The 19,597-nt window shown below is 59.0% G+C and overlaps 1 protein-coding gene across 3 annotated transcripts in view; it reads right to left on the bottom strand.

The window, feature by feature from the left end:
- The window catches only part of DIP2C (disco interacting protein 2 homolog C), a 251,648-nt gene extending 239,167 nt beyond the window's left edge, over positions 1–12,481 (bottom strand). For 2 of the 3 annotated variants that reach the window (XM_038530232.1, XM_038530234.1), the window contains exon 1: positions 12,317–12,401. In XM_038530232.1, the coding sequence (XP_038386160.1) occupies positions 12,317–12,401 (85 nt within the window). Of the gene's footprint in view, positions 1–12,316 lie in introns of all 3 variants that reach the window. The other variant, XM_038530233.1, reaches the window with a different exon arrangement.
- Between the last annotated feature and the right edge of the window lie 7,116 nt (positions 12,482–19,597).

Genomic DNA, 19,597 nt, shown 5'->3' with positions numbered 1-19,597 from the left:
CGCCGTATGGGGGCTAGGGGCCAAAACGAAGACTGAAGGAGGAGGGAGACGTGAGCACGCGAGGCAGAGAGAACCTCAGGAGAACTTACAACAAAGTCCCAAATGAAAATTCAACCCGGGCCTCTGGTCACCTCGCAGACCCGGTCAGCCCAAATTACAAGCAACAGCATTCGCACTTTCATCTGAGCCTACAGGTGATCTCCTGGAAACACCCCACTAGGAAGATAAATCGAAAGAGAACAAAAATCAATTCACGATGCAGCATAATGACTCAGCCAGACTAACCAAATTAATATAATCTACTGAAAGTCAAATCATATGTTTAAGATTAGGTTATTGTGCAGCTCAGGGGCAACTTTAGATTTAAGATACTTAAAGTGGAAAACGATCATGCTTCCCCTCAATTCTGATCACCAGAGCCCCAGCGAGACCGAGATGGAGTGGCTTTCATCGCTTACAGGACAGATGCGATCATAAACGTGCACAAGTGACCCGAAGACAGGATGGGTCTCTGTGTTTTCTGCTTGCACTAGTCATGGGGCTTCCAGGAGCAGTGGAGCAGTCACAGGACGAGTCCACGGTCGACACATGGTACGTAAACCCGTCTTTATTCTGGGATTTATTTAACAAGTCTTCGAGGGTCCCTGCTACGGGAGCATTTATCTTCATTTACGAAGAGCCACGGGCTTTCTGGCTGAGGAAACAGGAGGTCGTACCGTCCACAGTATTTGCACGGCCCGTGTTCTAGCAAAAGGCCCACACGCCTGCAGCATCGCCATCACCAACACACGGATTCAAAATTCTGATGCAAACAGGAATAACCAGGCAACGGGGGGAGCAACAACTAGCGAGAGGTTCTAGAGAATCTGAGACGACATCGCGGGACGGCCAGTGTCGCACGAAGACCTCACCCGTCTCAGTCATCCCTGCCAACGTTGGCCTGGATTAAGACTTTATTTACACACAAAGGAAGCTGTAAGATTTGTTCTGATTTCACTTATAGGTGGGACGTAAGAAAAAAACAAAAAACAAAACAAAACAAAAATACCCCAGATGAACAAATACCCAGAGCACACTGGTTGTCTTCAGAGGGAGGGGGCCCGGGGAGGGCAGGTGAAGAGATGGAGACGTACAGGCGTCCAAACAAGTGACAGGGCTGAGAGGAGCGGCACAAAACACAGCCGGGACCACTGCGGGGACTCTGGAGACAGACGGTGACGACCGTGATGACGGAGAGCGTGCCGTGACGCGTGCGGTTGGCAGACCACTGCGTACACCTGAAACTAATATAAACCTTGTACGTCAACCACGCTTCACTTTGGGAAAAAAAAAAAAAGATCTGCCCTAACACGCTTCTCTAATCACTAGATTGTCTTCACGATCATGAGTAACCACTAAATAGCTTCCTCTCAAGGATCTGAAACTAAAAATAGGATGACAAAAGAAAGCCACATCCTGACAACTTTATTAAGCAGATTATAGTTATGAAAATAAAGGATGTTAGAGGCTAGATTCCTAAAATACCCTTCGAAGAACTCTGTACCAGTAACAGCTGGTCGTTGTTACATCAGGTGGAAAAAATGGGATACATGGAAGTAGGTTTAAAAAAAAAATTCACATTCACCATGAAAGTTGGCATCTTTTTTAACATCCTACTTCCTACTTTGGACTTGATCAACCTACTTCGAGAGGGTCGGCCTCAAGTGGGGAGGCAGGAAGGTGCGCGGCAGGCGGCCGAGCCGCGGTGGAAGAGCGCCCAGGGCAAAGCAGGTGCGGCCTGGCAGCAGGCACGTGGCCTAGGCACGCTCTCCCAGCAGGTTTTCCTCTTGCAGGGACACCTGTACCTTGGGTCCCACGTGCTCAAAAAGTAATAGCGCACAGCGAGCAGAGGGCTGCCGAGAAACACACAGAAGCATCCTCCACGACAGAGACCATCCGCGTTAAAAAAAAAAAAAAAGTCTATTTGCAACATCTGACTTAAGAGTCCAACTTGCGCCGTCCATTCCCACTGACGAGACGGCAGCTCCCGGGAACCAGAGAGAAGCGGGTCCGAGCTGCGGGCCTCCCCCCACCCCCCGGGAGCTGGGGAGCGGGACATGCGCCGCACTCCGTGGGTCCGGGCACCACCGCCTCCCGCACGCGGGGGCTGCGCAAACCTGGCCACCGGCACCCCGCTTCCAGCCCGGAGCCAGGCCACCTTTCCCTGGACAGACGCTGCAGACACGACCCCCGGCACCTCACTTACAGGCTTTTCCCCAGAAACACAAGAATTAACAAGCATTGTCTCTCGACCGAAACGATCAGGATTTCTGATAAAACCATCCTGCCCAGCCTCCTGACTCTAAAGGGCGCTGCGCACGGGCGTCGGCCCCGAGGGGCTCCGTTTTCTGTTTGTCTTCCACGAGAAACGGGTCTCAAACACGCAGATGAAGAGCCGAGTAAGAGACACCCAGGCGCCCGCCCCAGGGGACAAATTAGATTTTTTTTAATTTTTTTATTTATTTATGATAGTCACAGAGAGACAGAGAGGCAGAGACATAGGCAGAGGGAGAAGCAGACTCCATGCACCGGGAGCCCGACGTGGGATTCGATCCCGGGTCTCCAGGATTGTGCCCTGGGCCAAAGGCAGGCGCTAAACCGCTGCGCCACCAGGGATCCCCAAATTAGATTTTAAATGTGACGTTCCCGGACGGCACAGGCCTCAGCCCCGTCACAACCACGGGGAAGGGACTGGGAGCAGCGGTGCCGCTGGAGCTGGGATGGCCCACGCATCCCCCGAGCCCATGCTCCCACCGACCCCGGGGCCCACGACACCCAAGCTCCACCCCACGGCGCCCACGCTGCCCCCCAGACCCCACAGCCCGTCGTGTCCGAAGGAGCCTGAGCGTAGGCTGGCCCCCAAGCCGTCCAAAGGCAGCCTCGCTGGCTGGGAGGTTAAGAACGGTCAGGAAACCGAGGCTCTAACGAGAGTGGGGAGTTTCTAACCGTTTGAAATCCAGTGTCCTCATCTGTTCAAAAGGGAGGAGGTCATTTCCTCAGAAAACCTTTTTAAAAGACTGAAAAAGACCAACATGAAAGCGACAAGGGCACGGGCGGGTGTGCGGCGGGCTCGCAGCTCTGCGCCCCGACGCCGCCAGCCCACGGGGCCCGCCACCCCCCCACCCCCCGACTCGCGCAGGCCGAGTGGCCCTGTGACTCACCCGCCCTCCACCCGGGGCACGTTTCACCCAGAACCCGACGTGTGCCAACCAGGAGCCCGAGTCATCAAGGAAACAAAATTAAGGCGACTTCCTGCCTGTGTCCAGGGCCAGATCTCCCCGAGAAGAGGGAAGAAATTCTAGGAGAACAGCACTAAGTCCCTCGCTAGCGGGACGGCGGAGTCGCTTATCCCGTCTCCGGGCGGGGAAAGAAAAGCAAACTCTGCTTCCTTCTCCTACGAAGTGAGAAGCCACCGAAGCCTGGGCACCGCGATCGGCAGCCAGCAACCGGCAGCGCAGCCTTCACGGCCGCCAGGGTCGCGGGAAGGTGGCTGTCGCGCGGGCGAAGCGCAATGTGAGCCAGGCCACCCTCACAGCGGGTCTCCCCGCGACGGGACGGCGACGCGTGGTCGCACGTTAGCAACGAGGTTGCACCCCGGCGAGGGGATAGGCTCTTCCTGGGCTTTAAGCGTGTAGGTTGAACGACCCCGGATAATCCCATCCGGCCGTGGCCCACATTGCTCCTTAGAGGCCACCATCCACTATGAAGCCCACCGGCTCTGACGCCCGCTCTGTTGGCAGAAGGAAGTGAGAACGGGACATGCCAAGCCTGATCGTCCTCACCCAAGAACCCAGTGGTCCGTGCCCGGTTCCCACGTCAGGTTACTTTCAAGTAGTTATTACACGTGATTGAAGCCGTAGCCTCTCCAACACCATTAAGTCCACAGGGTGCGGGTTGGGGCAGGGGTACCCCAACACCCTACTGCCCGTGTTTGTCTTACTAGACGCTTCGAGCGGCGCTTGCATGGGGCACGCAGCTAGGCCCCCAACTCTTGGTTTTGAGGCTCAGGTCACGACCCTGGGGTCATGAGATCGAGCCCCATGTCGGGCTCCCACTCAGCACTGAGCTTACTTGAGATTCTCCCTCCATCGACCTCCCACTCGTGCTTGTGTGCGATCTTGCTCGCTCTAAAATAAGCGAATCTTTTAAAAATAATACAATAAAAAATAAAAGCAGCCTATGAAAGTTGACAAGGAAAAGCTGGCATGCACGATCACAAACCCAAACAGCGCTCAACCCAGGTGACTGGCCGGGCGAACGTGGAGGACACGCCCCAGGACGTCCGCGATGTCGCCGTGCAGGACAACGCCCTAGGGTGCTCAGCAGGCAGGGCCCGGGGCCCTCGGCACAGCTCTGAGTCCTCTGAGTGGCCTGGCCTCTCAGACCCCCCCTGGGCTCCCGGGATCCCACCTGCAGGTCTTGTCAGGTGACGTCCATGTGCACATATCAGCGGAAGGGGCATGGTGACGGGGTTCAGCCCAGCATCTCTGCACACACTGAAGGAGGAACACGTGCGGCAGAAGAAAGTTGTCCCGTGTCACAGCCAGGGGAGTCCTGGGCCTCAGGGGGCATCCAGCCCGCTCCCCCAGGTAGCTTCAGGAGTGGCTCCAGCTGGAAGCCCAACGCGGCCCAGAGACACGCCAGGACTGTGAGGTACATACAGTGTGTGCCCCAGGTACACCTGGGCCAGAGCCTAAGACGTGCTGGCCAGGTACACCTGAGCCAGAACCTAACCAGGATGTGCCACCCAGGTACAGCTAGAGCAGAGCCTAACTAGGATGTGCTGCCCAGGTACACCTGGGCCAGAGCCTAACTAGAACATGCCACCCAGGTACACCTGGAGTGGAGCCTAACTGGGACGTGCTACCCAGGTACACCTGGGCCAGAGCCTAACTAGGATGTGCTGCCCAGGTACACCTGGGCCAGAGCCTAAATAGGACGTGCTGCCTAGGTACACCTGGAGCAGAGCCTAACTAGGACGTGCTGCCCAGGTACACCTGGGCCAGAGCCTAACTATGATGTGCTGCCCAGGTACACCTGGAGCGGAGCCTAACTAGGACGTGCTTCTCCTACCTGGATAAAGTCAGCAGCAGGGGAGGCCAGGGATAGAAGCACCAGGAGCTCTGTCCCAGTGGACACACCTGGGAGAGAAAGAGTGGACCTGGGTATTTACCAGGCAGACGTCATGGCATGACGTCACCGACCCTCAATGCTACAGGGTGGGTTAGCAGCTCCACCTGACAGCTGAGGAACAGGCCGGGGGGCACTGGCTCGTTCCCCCGACGATGCCGTGAGCGTGGAGCAGGGCCCCACACACTCACCAGCTGCACAGCACTCGGGAGGAGGTCTTCTCAATGGACAGACTCCTGTGTTCAGTCCAGAGAACCTCAAGATCCTCCCACAAATCCCTGCAAATAGGATTCAGAAAAACATCCAAAGAGATTCGGGAAGCACAGAAGAAGGTCATCCACAAGTTAAAAATGGAAGTTTGTGCTTTACGTTCCCGCTGCACTAAACTCCCACCCCCTGAGGGCTGCCGGCCACCCGTCCTTTCTGAAGCACTCGGCCAGCGAGAGTATTTCATCTCCTCTCCTCCGACGACAGCGGCTTTGCACCTGCTCTTCAACACATGTGACGTCCTATCGAGGATGTCGGCCGCGCCTGTCGGCACACGGAATACCCTGGCCTGGCTGAGCGCGCTGTCTGCAGCCCAAGCCTAGGCTCCGCGTGTACTCGTCTCTTCACAAAGACCGCTCGAGCTCCCCGCGAGGTTAAGTAAGAACACGGTTTACGTTTCCGTCTTCATTTCAGGTAAAATGGCCTACGAAGCGTATTTTTCCCCAAGAAGCACCTCTTGATACTTCCTCAGAAAGACCGTCAGGGTGGACCGGGCCAAATTCATCTTTACAGGGAGGGGGCTTCGGCTCGGCGAGAAAGGAGAACGGGGAGTAACGCAAGGGTTCAGAGTAGACGCTCATGTGATGTCCTGAGGCGACGTCAAGGAGTGTGGCTCTGTGTCAGAGCAGGGCACACCGGCCCCGCCTGGCCGGGCCACGCAAGTGTGCACTCAGGGAACTCTGGCACATGTGCCCCCTGCCCCCCAGGCTGTCTGTTCGCTGAGCTCCTGACACAGGCCCGGCTACGCTCGCAAGACACTTGGTCAGAACACGAGGAGAATCATCCTGTGATTCTGGAACCAAGTTTCCCTCCGCACCCGACAAGTGCCCAGAAGAGAAGCCAGACCCATGAACGCCGCCACCACCTCCACCGCAACCCAGCCCCGAGCCGGCTGCAGCTGAAGCAGCCCCCACGGAAGGCTGATGTGTTTACACAGCCTTTGTAAGTCATTTTTAAGTTATTCAATTTATTATTAAATTATTAAATGACCTAACCAGATAATTCAGTAAAAAAAGAAATTAGTTCATAATTGTGAATAAAAATTAAAATGTAATGAATCCCATCCCCGGTGCTGGTAGACTGGTGTGGATCTGGCCCATGGGCTCCAACCATTTCATTAGGACACAGAAACAGATTTCCATCCCAATCAGCAAACACAGGATTTAAAACCAGCAGCCCAGAAGAAAGACACATTCCTAACCCAGCATCAACCACAGAATCCCTTCATTTCTCATTATCTTGGATAGTGTGGTCTTCTTTTTTTTTCCTCCTGATTTTTAATACCCACTGTACAAAGCCCTTTAGTAAAGAACGGTCTCGATTTGGGATGCGCACGGCACGGAGAGCCCGTTTCACCCGCCCAGGAGGTCCAGGCCCAAAGCTAAACAGCAGCTTCCCTCCCGGAAAGGGACTGCTCCGACTGCTCGCTGTAATTTTAATTTTTGCAACACAGTATCTTAGCATTTTCCCACTTTATTTGTCTCGGGCTTGTTAAAACAAATAACCCCAACCGGGTCCCAAAGAAGGAAGTGCGGAACACGTGTGTTTGGAGAGCCCGGGCACGCGCTCCGCGGCGTGTCGACTCCGGTATCCCGGCCCACGCCAGCTGGGATTCCCGGTCGGCGTCTCCTCTCTGGGAGCGCTATTTATTATCATCACCAACAAATGGATGCAATTAGTTCTTTGGAGATGTGACACGTTTCTGACCCTCTTAGCAGAAAAGAACGGAGCGTTGGTAACAATAGTTCACCTCCGAATGGTGTGCAAACACACACACAATCACACACAATCACGAAAAAGGAACTGAAGTGGCAACTTCCAGAGTAGAAGAGAAAGAGGAGCTGCAACGTGAGAGGGGTGCCAGCCGATAACGGGCGGCCGGAAACCTATCACATCACCCCAGACGCCTTACAGCAGATAAAACGTCCGCTACTCCCAGGATCAGCAGTGATATGCAAAACTACGTCAAAGAACCGTGACCAAGAACTTGATTTTTTTTTTTTTAAGATTTTGTTTATTTATTCATGAAAGACACACAGAGAGAGAGGCAGAGACAGGCCGAGGGAGAAGCAGGCTCCATGTGGCGAGCCCGATGCGGGACTCAATTCCGGGACCCTGGCGTCCCGCCCAGAGCTGAAGGCAGGTGCTCCACCCCTGAGCCCCCCGGGCGCCCCAAGAACTTGATTTCTTTTTCAGGGCACTTGAACAATTATGACAAGAACTGGAAGTGATCTTGAATAACATGCCTCGGCTCTGAACTGGTGAGTCAGTCTATATATATATACATCCCCGTGACATCAAGACGAAGATTATCCAATACATTCTCGTTACAATTCAGAAGAATGCTACAACTCATCCCATAAATCACTGCTTTAAAAAATAATAAAATAAAATAAACCAGCTCTAAAAAAAGAGTCAACCCATTTGCAAAAGGCTGGGATGAGGAAGGCAGAGTGACTCATAACATCCAACAGCTTGTAGCCTCCAAACCATAACAAGCGTATAAAGCCAGTGGGCCCCGCATAAAACAAAATAGAGTCATTGTTAGCGCTTTGACCTCTGAGGCTCAGATCTGAGCATAACCAGGGCGTCAAATATCCTCCGAGCCCTTGGAACAATTTTACAGATCTGTGCCTTTCGTGTGTGTGTGTGCGTGTGTGTGTGTGTTTACTCGCCCAGCTTCCCGGCTAAATTTGACATCTATATTTATTCATCGGGAAAAGAACATTCGCGTTTAACTATTTTCCTAACTCCGAAGAACTCTTATCATTCGAGTCCACACATTTCCAATCCCACGCCCACCGATGCTGCCATTTTGTAAATACTTTTTCTTTAAACACAGGTAACAATATTTTCCATCTGCCATGCCAGGGACTCCACCCCCTTCACCCCAATTCTTCCTGCTATTGGACAACTGTGAGGTAGATAGAACATTTTGTGGCCAGTCCTGAGGTCTATTCCAGCTGGGGGGCAGGGGGTGCCTGTGGCCCTCAGCTCGCCCCCTCCACCTGCTGGCCCTGTCCCTTCCTCCTCTACAATTATGACAACTGATCAGTGGACGTCTGCAGGAAACCAGGGGGGGGGGTTGTTTTGTTTTTTGGTTTTCTTTGGCACATTTGTTGTCCAGAGTCAACTACGTCCTTTCAGTGAGGATGATGTTCACAAGGTCTGGGTGGCGGGAGACTTTGGAAGGCGGTCCTGCGGGGTCCGCAGGGTCAGAGCCGCAAGATCTGCAGTTACAGGGCCCCCAGGACACGGGGCCAGGACTCGAGGGCCAGAGCTAAGCGTACCTGTCACCTTGGGCCCAACAGTCCTGAAAATCTACAAGCATCTCGGGGCCCACGCCTCTCACTTCGCGCTCTTTGGTGCCGGGAATGTGAGTGCAAACTGCGAGAATGCAGTTAAAAACAAAACAAAACACCCTTGACCGACACAAAGAACCACAAAGAATGGGGCATAGGTGAGCTTGCGCCCCCCGCGTCCCGCAGTGGGGCTCGCTCGCCACGGAAGTGCTCCTCCCACTGCGCTGGACACTCCCGACGCGACTGTGGCTGAACCAATCTGGAATGTTAATCAGTGAAGCAGGACAAGGACTGAATCACCCCCGGAAGCAAAAGTCAGGGGACAGCGGACGCACCAACAAAACCCCGCGACGTGAAACACGGCATCTGTTTCTTAAAGGCCTCTCCTCCACAGACACCAAGCAATCCTCGCAGGCCATATCCCGGCGGTTTCTCCAAGATCCACGAAAATAAGAATCCAGCCGCTCCCGCAGGAGAGAAGCGCGGTGTCCGCACAGCCCACAAAACAACCCACAGCCAACGCAGAGACTTCCTGCTACCTTTCAATCAACAACTGAAATTTTTTCCGAAGACCCAAGTCTCTTCTACGTTTTGTTTCTTCTTTTTTCGACTGCTTCTATTTAAAGCTCTTCCTTAAGTATTTGACTTAAAAATATATTTTTAGATATTTACTTACGCGTTAATGAAATTAATTATTTGGCGGCCCTCTTTTTTTTAAAGATTTTATTTATTTATTCATGAGAGACACAGAGAGAAGGGCAGAGACACGGGCAGAGGGAGAAGCAGGCTCCACGCAGGGAGCCCGACGTGGGACTCGATCCTGGATCCCGGGGTCACGCCCTGGGCTAAAGATGGCGCGAAACCGCTGAGCCCCCCAGGCTGCCCTTGGCGGCCCTCTTAAAGCCAAAAAGGAAAGCACCCAATTCCAACAGGCCACCACGTCGGAAAGGAAGAAGAAACCACGGGGGTTGGGGGGGAAGGAGACCCAGCCACTGACCGGGCCATGAGCCCACTCCCCGCACCCCGCACACACGCGGCTCAGGCACGTCCAGACCCAGGGCCGGGGGCCGCCTGCCACCTCGCCCCGCACGACGCGTGCAACTTCGGGGACCTGCCGCTCCCGGGGAGGGAGGCCCCCCGTGCTCACGGGGGCGCAAAAGGAAAAGGAGGCCGAGTTCTGCAGCCGGAATCCGTCGGCAGCCCTCACCCAGTGACCCAGGAAGGCGACAGCACCGCGGCCTCCGACACGATGCAGGGCAGCGCACCGGCCGACCCCGGGGACCGGCTGCCGTGCTCTGTCAACTGACATCACGTGTGCTTCACACACAACTGCTTTCCCCCTGCTCTGAAGCAACGAGGCCCCGGGAGTCCCACGCTTCCACGATGGTTGCTGATGCTGTCGTTCGGGACGAAGACTCAAGGGTTCTCTCAGGACCGCGGCTAAAACGGGATAAACGCTGATTTAACTTTTTCACGTTGCGAGTGGACACGCCCAGGGATTTTTAAGTTCCACAATGTGAAAACAGAGATTTCTGGTCCTTCCAATCTTTGGCTCCTCTGAACACTGGAAAACAAGTTGATCCATGCAACTGAAGCACGAAAGGTGTTCTGTGTGGTTACGGGACCTGGAGTCCCAGATGACCCTAAAGAACGCTCCGTCCCTCATCCATCACTCGGCAGCGACAGAGCAGGTCCGAGATGACACAGCTACTGCGCGGCCTGAGGGGAGGGGGGCTGACAGGCCAACGTGCTGACCGTCCGACTGCTCCGTTCTTCAGTGTTCAGCCTGGGTCTAGCGCGGTTTGCAGGAAAGGAGAAAAGACCACGAATCTCCCGCGGGCCAAGACATCAACGAGAAACCCGCTAAGCCCTTTCTAAAGGCCTGTCAGACACGAGGTGTTCACGGAGACTCGGACTGTGTGAACCTGGGCCGAATGTGGCTCTCCACCCTCTGGGCGGTGGGGACGTAGCACTCATTCCTCCTCCAAGAGGGATGGCCGGGGGCAGGCCAGTGTCATCCAACAGGGAAGTGCGCCCCAAGTCTACAGCCACGAGCAATGCTCCCCGTGCAGCCAGCGGCGGCGGCCCACACGTCCTGCATGGTCCCAGGCTCCAGGAGCGGCTGTGAGCTGCGTCCAGGCCAGTCCCATAGGGCTCTGACGGCTTCCCACTTTGGTGACACAGCTGGGGTGTCGACACTTGCTGTTGGTGTAAGGCGGACACAGCAGCCGCGTTGAGGGAAAGCATGAACGCCGGGTTGCCACAAGGAACACAGGACACAATGTGCGACGAAGACCAGGAGGGCCGCAGGGTGAGGATTCCTCCTAAAATCACAGCGCTTGGGCACATATTTTCCACTGGAGAGTCCGTCCCTCCAAACGACGTGTCCACGCTGCACCCTTCACCTGCCAGCTTAAATCTAAGCATCGATCCCAGCTGCCGGGCCCATGTGCCCCCTGCCTTCAGGTCCTCCGAGGTACCAGCAGAGCCTTCGTTGCCTTCCACCAGCCGGAATAGTGTCTGCTAAGCACACAGAGTCCAGGAAACAGCTTCCTCTCCTCCCACGGGACTGCCTCCCATTACAGAACATCACAATACCCTGCAGCACCCCAAATTCAAAACAGAAAGACAGAAAGATGCTCCCTCCCTGTAGACCTGAAAGGCCGGTAGCCCCGGGCCACAGCCCCAGGAGCATCCTTCCTGGGCCTGAGCGTGTTGGAAGGGGAAGCACCGAGTCCCATCAGCTCCTCCCTGCTGATGAAAATTGGCACGAGCGAGTGTACTTTCTGGCTCCCCGCCCTCCGGGAACCGTTACACACGCGCGCACACACACACACACACACACACACAAAAGTTCACCAGGCTGCACCGCTCCGACCACGCAACCCGCCTGGGCCCGCAGGCCAGGGCGCCGGGGCACCAGGCCACAGTCGGAACCGGAGCGGCTGCTGCTTCCAGGGACCCCGACCCGACCTCCAAGGAGTGACAGTCGGGCGCGTGACCCGGCTCAGGAGCGCGGGCGCCCGCAGGACCCGCGCCCGGACCCCGCGGCCGCCGCACCATCGCGCAGGGTCGCCGCGGGGAGGCCCCGGCTCGCGGCCGCACAACAAAGGCGGCGGGTGGCGGGGTCGCGGGGTCGGGGGGGGCACAGCCCGGGTCGCCCCCACCCCCCCGCGACCCCGCGACCCCGCGACCCGAGTCCGCGCGAGCACAGGCCGCCGGCAGCTCGGCGCTCAGGCCGCGGACGGGCCCGGGCGGCGGGGAGCGCACGGACGCGCACCAAGGACACGGCGGCTGCAGGCGGCCCCCCGCCCCCGCCCTGCGCCCCCGCCCCCCCGCCCTGCACCCCCCCGGGCCGCCGCAGCGCCCCGACCCGCCGGCTGCCGCAGCTCGGGGAGGGCCCGGCCTCGGCCGCGGGCGGGAACAGGGCCGCGCGCCACCCCCCGCGCCCCCTGCCCGGCCGCGGCGCCCTCGCCCCCGCCCCCCCGCCGCCCTCCCCGCCCCCTCCCCCCGCTAACCCCTGCCCCCCCCCCCCCCCCCCCGCGCCAGCGCGGCCGGCCGGGCGCGGGGCCTGTTACCTTCCGACAGCTCCAGCTCCAGCTCGGCCAGCCGCGCCCGCACCTCCAGGGGCAGGGCCATGCCCTCCAGCCCGCGGTCCGCCATGCTCGCCGCGCCCGCCCGGCCGCTCCCTTTGTTCCAGGCCGCGGTCTGGCCGCTCCTCGCGCCCCGCGGACCCGCACCGAGCGCGGCAGGCCGGGCGCGGCGCAGCGAGCGCTCCTCCCCCGGCGCCGCCCCCGCGCGGCCCCGACGCCCGGCCTCGCGCCCGCGCCCCCGCCGCCCCCGCGCGCCCCCGCCCCGCCCGCCTGCCCCGCCCCAAGCTCCGCCGGCCGCGCTGACCGCGGGGGCGCGCGGGGGGAGGGAGGGGGAGGGAGGGGGGAGGGAGGGGGGACGCGAGGGGGCGCTCGGGGCGGGGGCGGGGGCGGGGGGAATGGGGGGGGCGCTCCGGGAGGGCCGGCGGGGGGCTGAGGATGCGGAGGGGGGGCGCTCCGGGCGGGGCGGGGGGGCTAGGGATTTGGGGGCGCCGGGAGCGGGGGCGGGGGGAGGCCGGGGACTGGGGGGAAGGGAGGGGCTCGCTCCGGGAGGGGTGCGGGGGGGTGGGGGGCGGCGCTGAGGATGAAGCAGGGGCGCCGGGAGGGGGCGCCGGGGCGGAGGGATGGGAGGGGCGCTGGGGGGGGGGCGCTGAGGACGGAGCAGGGGCGCGCGGGGCGGGGATGGGAGGGGCGCCGGGAGCGGGGGCGCTGCGGGCGGGGGGGGGGGGCCAGGACGCCCCGGTGGGCGCGCGCGGGGGTGGGGATGGGAACTGGGGACTGCGGAGCGGGACGCGCGGGGGCGGGGACGCGATCGCGGAGAGGGGGGGGGTCGGCCGGGAGCGCGCCGGGAGGGCGGCGGGGGCGCGGGCGGGGCGCGGGCACGCGCGGCGGAGGTGGGGGCGCGGCGGGCGGGCGCAGCGCGCGCTCCGGGGACGCGCTCGGGGACGCGCTCGGGGACGCGGGGCGCGCGCCCCGGCCCGGCCCAGCCCAGCCTCCGCCTCCAACCGGCTTAAAGCAAAAATACCTGCTAGAACCGGGCCTGCCGTGCAGACTTACACGGAGGTCTTCTGCGCCCGGAGGGCGGGATGTTTTCCGTGAATACGTGGGGGGAAGGGCGGGTGGCAGCGTGGCCGTGGGCAGGGGAGTCGGGAAGTCCCTAATCTGGCTCTAGAACGGGCCAGCCTGTGCCCTTGGGCTAATCCGCGCCCCACCCGGGCTGTTTCTCGGCCTGGGAAAGGAGAAGAAGTGGACCCACCTAATCCCCGCCTCCCCAAGCAGCCTCAGGGCTGTGGCCCGATGACACAGGGCCAGGGGACCCCGCGTCCCCAGACCGGGGGCTGCCGCGTCTCCCAAGGCCCTGGCGGCGAGGGTCTTGGGACATGGCTGGAGGCCCTTTTCCTTCCAGTCCCTCGGGCCTGCCCCTTGGAGGGTCACCTCTGTGCCCTAACTACCAAATCTGGGCCTCTGTCCTGATGGTTTGTCCCCCTGGCCCACTGAAGACCCTTGCTGGGATGTACCCCCCCCCCCCCCCCCCACCATCCCGAACTCCACAAACCCAAAGTAGGCCAGCTCCTTCGGATTTCTAACTATTTCTACCATTTCCTTAATTATTCGGGCTGGAAACTCCTGCAGACTCTCTTCCCGGGGCTGCACACACACTCTGCTCCTCCGTCCTCCCAAGGCCGTGGCAGGAGGCCTGGATCATTCCAGGTCATCCCTGTGACCCCTCCTAGCGCTGCCCTGGAGCGTTCCCACCTGGTTCTCCTTGACCATGTCCTTGACCGCGTCCTTGACCAAGGGAGGGGCTGGCCCTGGCTCCCAGTTCCCAGCTCAAACACAGGCCATGGCACGTACCGCAGCGCCTGCTGAATACACGCGCAGCCTGGCCAGAGACCCGAGGCCCTCCCCACCTGACTCCAGCCTGCAGACCCCACACACCACCCCATGCTCTGGTTCCCAGGCCCGGGTGCTCGTCTTCGGCACCTTTGCCCTTTGTTTTCCTTGGCACTGGTCTTCACCGTGTGCCTGCACCCCTGCTTTGCCCACACTCTCCGCCTCCATCCCTAACTCCAGAGTCTCTCCCTCCCTAGCTCTCTAGCTCTCCTCCCCCTCCTCACTGTCCTTATCATATTTGACCTTTTGTTCATCTTCCACGTTAGCGTAAAGCTTCTCAAGACGGAGCTTTCCTCGTCTGTGTACTTCCCCTTGAAGTGACAGTGGTGACAACTGAGAGAGGTGCTGGCATCTGTCACACAGCCCTGTCTTCTCGGTGGGGAGTTGTGAGGGGAGACGGGCACGTCCACGCCGAGCTTCAGAAGAGTGAACCCCAAGCTCCTCAGCCTCATGTTCCGTGGGCATGAGTGCCGGGGACGCTGGGAGCCACGCTGGATGCCCCATTGCTGTGTCCTCTTCGTGACAAACAGACCACCGAGCCATGGCGAGCCCTGAGGCAGCCTGTCATGCTGCGGGCGGACGGCTTCGTAGAAATCAGGGGCAGCGGAACCAGGCCTCACAGCCCGTGTCTGGAGCAGAGCCTGGGCTCCCTCGTAGCAAAGTGGGACGGCACGTTCCAAACGGTGAGTGGCATCAAGTGCCCGCAGGGCAGGACGATGTCACAATGAAATATTCCCTTTCTGATACAGGGTTGGGTATGGGACCTTTGTGGGTGACACCGTAACAGTCTGGCGCCAGAGAAGACCATGATTTTGCAGTAAACACACCGGTGCTGTTCTCAGATCCCCGGTCGAGGCTCTTGGTTTCAGCAGCTCCCCGCAGACACGCACACGGCGCGGGGGATGGCGCGCGGCCCCCCACAGCCTGACAGACCTCTGTGTCTGGAGATCTGCCCGTCCTCCCAACTCGGTGCGGCCGCGGCTCCACGGCCCGCGTCGCCGTGCAGTGCCTCGGGTAGCCGCCTGCACCTCCCCGCCGTCCCCTGAGCGCGCCCGTTACCGATCCCCCTCGGCTCTGCCCGCTGCCCGCCTCGGGCCTCGGCGCACCCGCACCCCACGCCCCCTCCTCAGCGGGGCTACCAGGCAGCCCCCTGAACAGCTCGTAGTGCCTGGCTCCGCGATGGGCAGCGGCTCTGTGCCTTGAGCCCAAGAGCTCCTTGGTCTGACATTGAGGCTCCCCGGGTCTGGCACCGTTTCCTCCCCCACCTGCTGCTCGCCTCCCACCCAGCACCTGCCCACACCTGCGGAGCACCTACCTTGCTGCCCCTCGTCCTGCCGTCCCCTAACCCTTACCCTGCCCATGTCCCTGCCAGTCACACTCGCTCTCGTCCGCTCCAACGCCGCTTCTTCCGTGAAGCTTCCTTCCTAACCCCGCTGGGAAGACTCGCCACCTCTTGAATTGCACTCCGCTGTTCCCACCTGTTCCTCCGGGTTTACCTAGGACTCCCCGGGCGCCGACTAAGGCCCGTTTCTCAGCGTGCCCCCGGGCCTTGCGGCGTGGAGGGACCGTTTCCCCGCACCCAAGCTCCAGGCCTGCAGCCTCAGGGGACGGGGAGCGTGTGAACACCCTGTTAGACGTGCGTGTCTTCGCAGAATGGCCTGGTTCGAACCTGTGTGGGGCGGATGTAACAACACCCCACAGAGGTTTATTACAAGGAATCGGATAAACGCTAAGGGCTGTTGGCTTCAAACGTCGGCCCAAAGCCCTGAACGTTGTTGTGTCGTCGGAGTTATTTTTAGGAAGCCACCGGAGAACCCCAAGGCCGCCACCTGAGTGGTAGGACGCCAATAGCACTATTAACACACTGGCGTGGCCTAATTTATCAAATAAGCCAGTCTGTCTAACAAAACATAGAGGGTCCACGACCCAGCACACAACCATCGGGCGTGAGCGGGCGTGTGGGCTTGGCCAAGCCGAAGGCAGCCTGGCCTGGGCCAGAGGACGGGACAAAGGGCAGACACACGGCCAGAGCTCTCCCCACCGCTGTCCGGCCCGGGGACGTGTCCTGGGGACCTGGGCGGGCCCGGAGGGGCGGCCGCGTCACGCTAGTCGGCTAATCATCGAGCCGGCTGGGGTCCCTGAGCCTCCGCTCCGTCTTGTGCCACTGCCTGCGATGGGCCGTCAGGCACCGCCCCATGGCTGCCCGGGACGGCGCGCCTGGTGTGCCCCCGTTCCACGCCACTCCTGGCCAGTTTGGGAGAGACCTGGGCGGCTCGGGCGTGCCCCATGAGGATGGCACAGGGCGCTGAAGGGAGCCCGTGGGGCCACGTGCGCGTGGCAGGGCAGGCGGCCGGCCGTGGGGGGGGCGGCCCGGGGCTCACGGCTTGCCTCACATGAGCATCTGTGCCAGTCGTACCCTCGCGGCTGAAGCCGTCCTGCAGAGGAGCGCTGATTACCTCGCTCCTTATCGATCCATGCGGGGTTTGGCCGTCGCGCTTTCTCCGGGAATCAACCTGGCGAATCCTCACCCGCCCCAGGTCATGGGGGGGCCCGGCAGTTGCATACTCCAGTGGGTTTCCTGGGGGCGCCTGAATCACAAACCCCGAGAAGTGGGGGGATCGAACCAGCCTTCGAGGGTCAAGCTCAGCTACACAACTGTGTGTGGGCCTCGGTCTCATCCGGGGCTAACCGTGCTGTCGGTATTCAGCTCGGGTGCAAGGAGTTGGGTTTCAAGACAGCAAAAGAGCGAAGAATCTATCACGGGAAGTTTGGGTTTCATCGGGCAGTACTTAGAAAGCCGCTGGAACCCTGAATGAGAAGACTCCGTGCGCGCAGGGCATCGCTAACACTTGGAGACTGTTTTCTTACATTGTTCCAGAACCAACTAACCTGAGTGCGACTGCGTTGAGGGAACCGTGCGGGCGCTTGCAGCCCGCCGTGTGCTGTCCTCCTCGGCAAGCGAAGAATCACCCCCCCCATTGACCTGACTGGGAGCGGGCGGACGGGCAAGGAAGAAAGAAATCATCGCAAAAAATCCCACAGCACAATGACTTTGGTTCCCCGCGGCACTGCCAGCCCTGCGGAGGACTCGACTGTGAGTCAAAGACGCCAAGATGGAAAAACAAGTGTGTGAAATTCATCTTGGACAAATAGCCGGAACGTTTTCTTGTATACGTTACTGCAGATCAATACGCAATTATCAATGAGGTGATTATTTCTGATCACGTTACTGATTCGTTGATCACTTGTACGGTGCTGCTGTGGTCGCACAAAACAACAAATTATCCAAAAATTAATCCTGTTTGGTCTTAGATTGCATCATATTTTTATAGCATATTTCCTCTGCCAATTATGATTGACTAATGCCTGGCTTAATTAAGCTAATGTCAAGATTAATTGTCATTCCCAGAACTCGTATCAATTAATCGCTGAGACAAGTGACACATGGGCTTTTTTTTTATTCAAGATTTTACAAAGTGTTCTCAGATATAAGGAAGGTTTTCTTTTTTTCTTTTTTTTTTTTTTTTTTTTTTTGAGTGTTTAAAACATAAGCATTTGAAGGAGACGAGAGGAGAGTGGTTGGAGACTAAAATCCTGCCATCGAAAATCCACAGTGGGAGACAGCCTCGTAGATGAAGACGTTAATTTTCACCCGATTGCTTCGAAATGGAAGATATCCATGTGTACCAAGTGCAGTGCTCCTGAAGGGCTTTGGCCAGGTCGCTAATGCTCCGCCACCGAGTCCCGAGGGCCGTCTAAACACTCAGTGTGTAAAACCCAGAATCGTGTTTTTGTGAAGATCATCAAAAGCGGTGTTTTCACTGAGCCTGCAGCAGCTCACACACACTCAATGAGGATAAACAAAAATAAAGACCATGATTCCCGGAGCTCCTGGGGGACTCAGTTGCTTGTGCACACCCCTAGGCACATGCACCGCCAGCACACGTGCCCCCGGCACACACACCCCGGCACACGCACCTGGGTACATGCACCCCCAGCACGTGCACCCCCTGCACACGCACCCTGGGGACACACACCCCTGGCACACGCACCCCCGGCACACACAGCCTCAGCACACGCACCCCCGGCACACACAGCCTGGGCACACGCATACAGTGAGACAGAAGGGTGCTAGAGCAGAAGGGACTGAGTGAAGAAACAGAAATGCAGGCACCCAGAGCTCCAAACCAGTGATTTTAAAACACATGACAAATCTGATAAAAATCTTAAAAACAGGGAAGCAAAATGATAATTTGGAATGTTGCTGTGGAGAGTAGCTGATGGTTGTGGGATCCTCGGGCTGCCCTGAGGCAGAGGCTCACCCTGGACAGCTGTGAGTGGGCGGCCCGCTGGCTCCCACGGGAGGCTGCAGGTCTGGGTACAGGGGTCAGAGGGCGGCGCTGCCCCCACGACGGGGGACCTGCCCCCACGACGGTGGAGATGCCCCCATGACGGCGGACCTGCCCCCACTACTGTGCTCCCCCTCCCTGCCACCACCTCTGGCTCCGGTGGCTGGGGGCAATGTCTCCCTGGCAGCGTCCAAGGTCCCCTGCTTGTGGGGACGCCGGTCCATGGGTTACAGGTCACCCTAGGGAACTCCTCCAAACTTGGCCATTGCTGCAAAGACCCTATTTCCAAAAAAAGCCACAGTCCGAGGTCCTGGGGGTTTGGACATCAAGGAATCCTTTTGGTCACACGGTCCAACCGTAACAGATGTAAATATGGGGAAAAACCAAATCTAGATGGAAAGCCTTACGTGCCAAACAACAGGAAATTCTGAGGGGCGAGCTACTTAGGGGCCGATTCTAAAACCAAGCAGCCCCAACGGGGGACTTGGAGCCGTAGGAGCAGCTCTAAGTGACATGGTACACACGGCGTGAGACACGTTTGAAGAGCAGAAGCTGATAAACTAAAAGGCAGCGAAAGACAATTATGAGAGGGGTTGTGAGCACCCCCCGGCGGAGTTCGCAGTGTGTGGGCTCCTGAAGGCCGTGGGCCGGGGCTCTCGTGCGGGGCGGTGGCGGGCGGGCAGGCCTCCTGGGGCAGGTGGGGGCCGGGGGGGCCCCGGGTGCAGGAGGGCCCCCGACCCCCCACAGCCGCGCTGTCCTCCCAGCACTGGGTCCGTAACTCCCGTGAGGGGACAGGCCCGAGGTCGGAGACGGGCCGGTGGAGGGGCTCGGGCGCAACTCAGCCGTGGGGCCCGATGAGCTGCGCGTGAAATGCATTTTTGATTTAGCGCTGCCTTCGGCTGCTGTTGGCAGTTCAGGATGTGGCCCCACTGCGGCGACGGACACCTGCAGGGCGATGACACCTGGGTGGACTGCACTTGCCTCATTGATCAACTGAGAAGCTACTCTTCTTTGTCATCTAAGATAG

This window comes from Canis lupus, chromosome 2, assembly GCF_011100685.1.
Source record: "Canis lupus familiaris isolate Mischka breed German Shepherd chromosome 2, alternate assembly UU_Cfam_GSD_1.0, whole genome shotgun sequence".
Lineage (NCBI taxonomy): Eukaryota > Metazoa > Chordata > Mammalia > Carnivora > Canidae > Canis > Canis lupus.
Note: the sequence above shows the minus strand (reverse complement) of the source record. Positions and strands in the feature narration are given on the sequence as shown.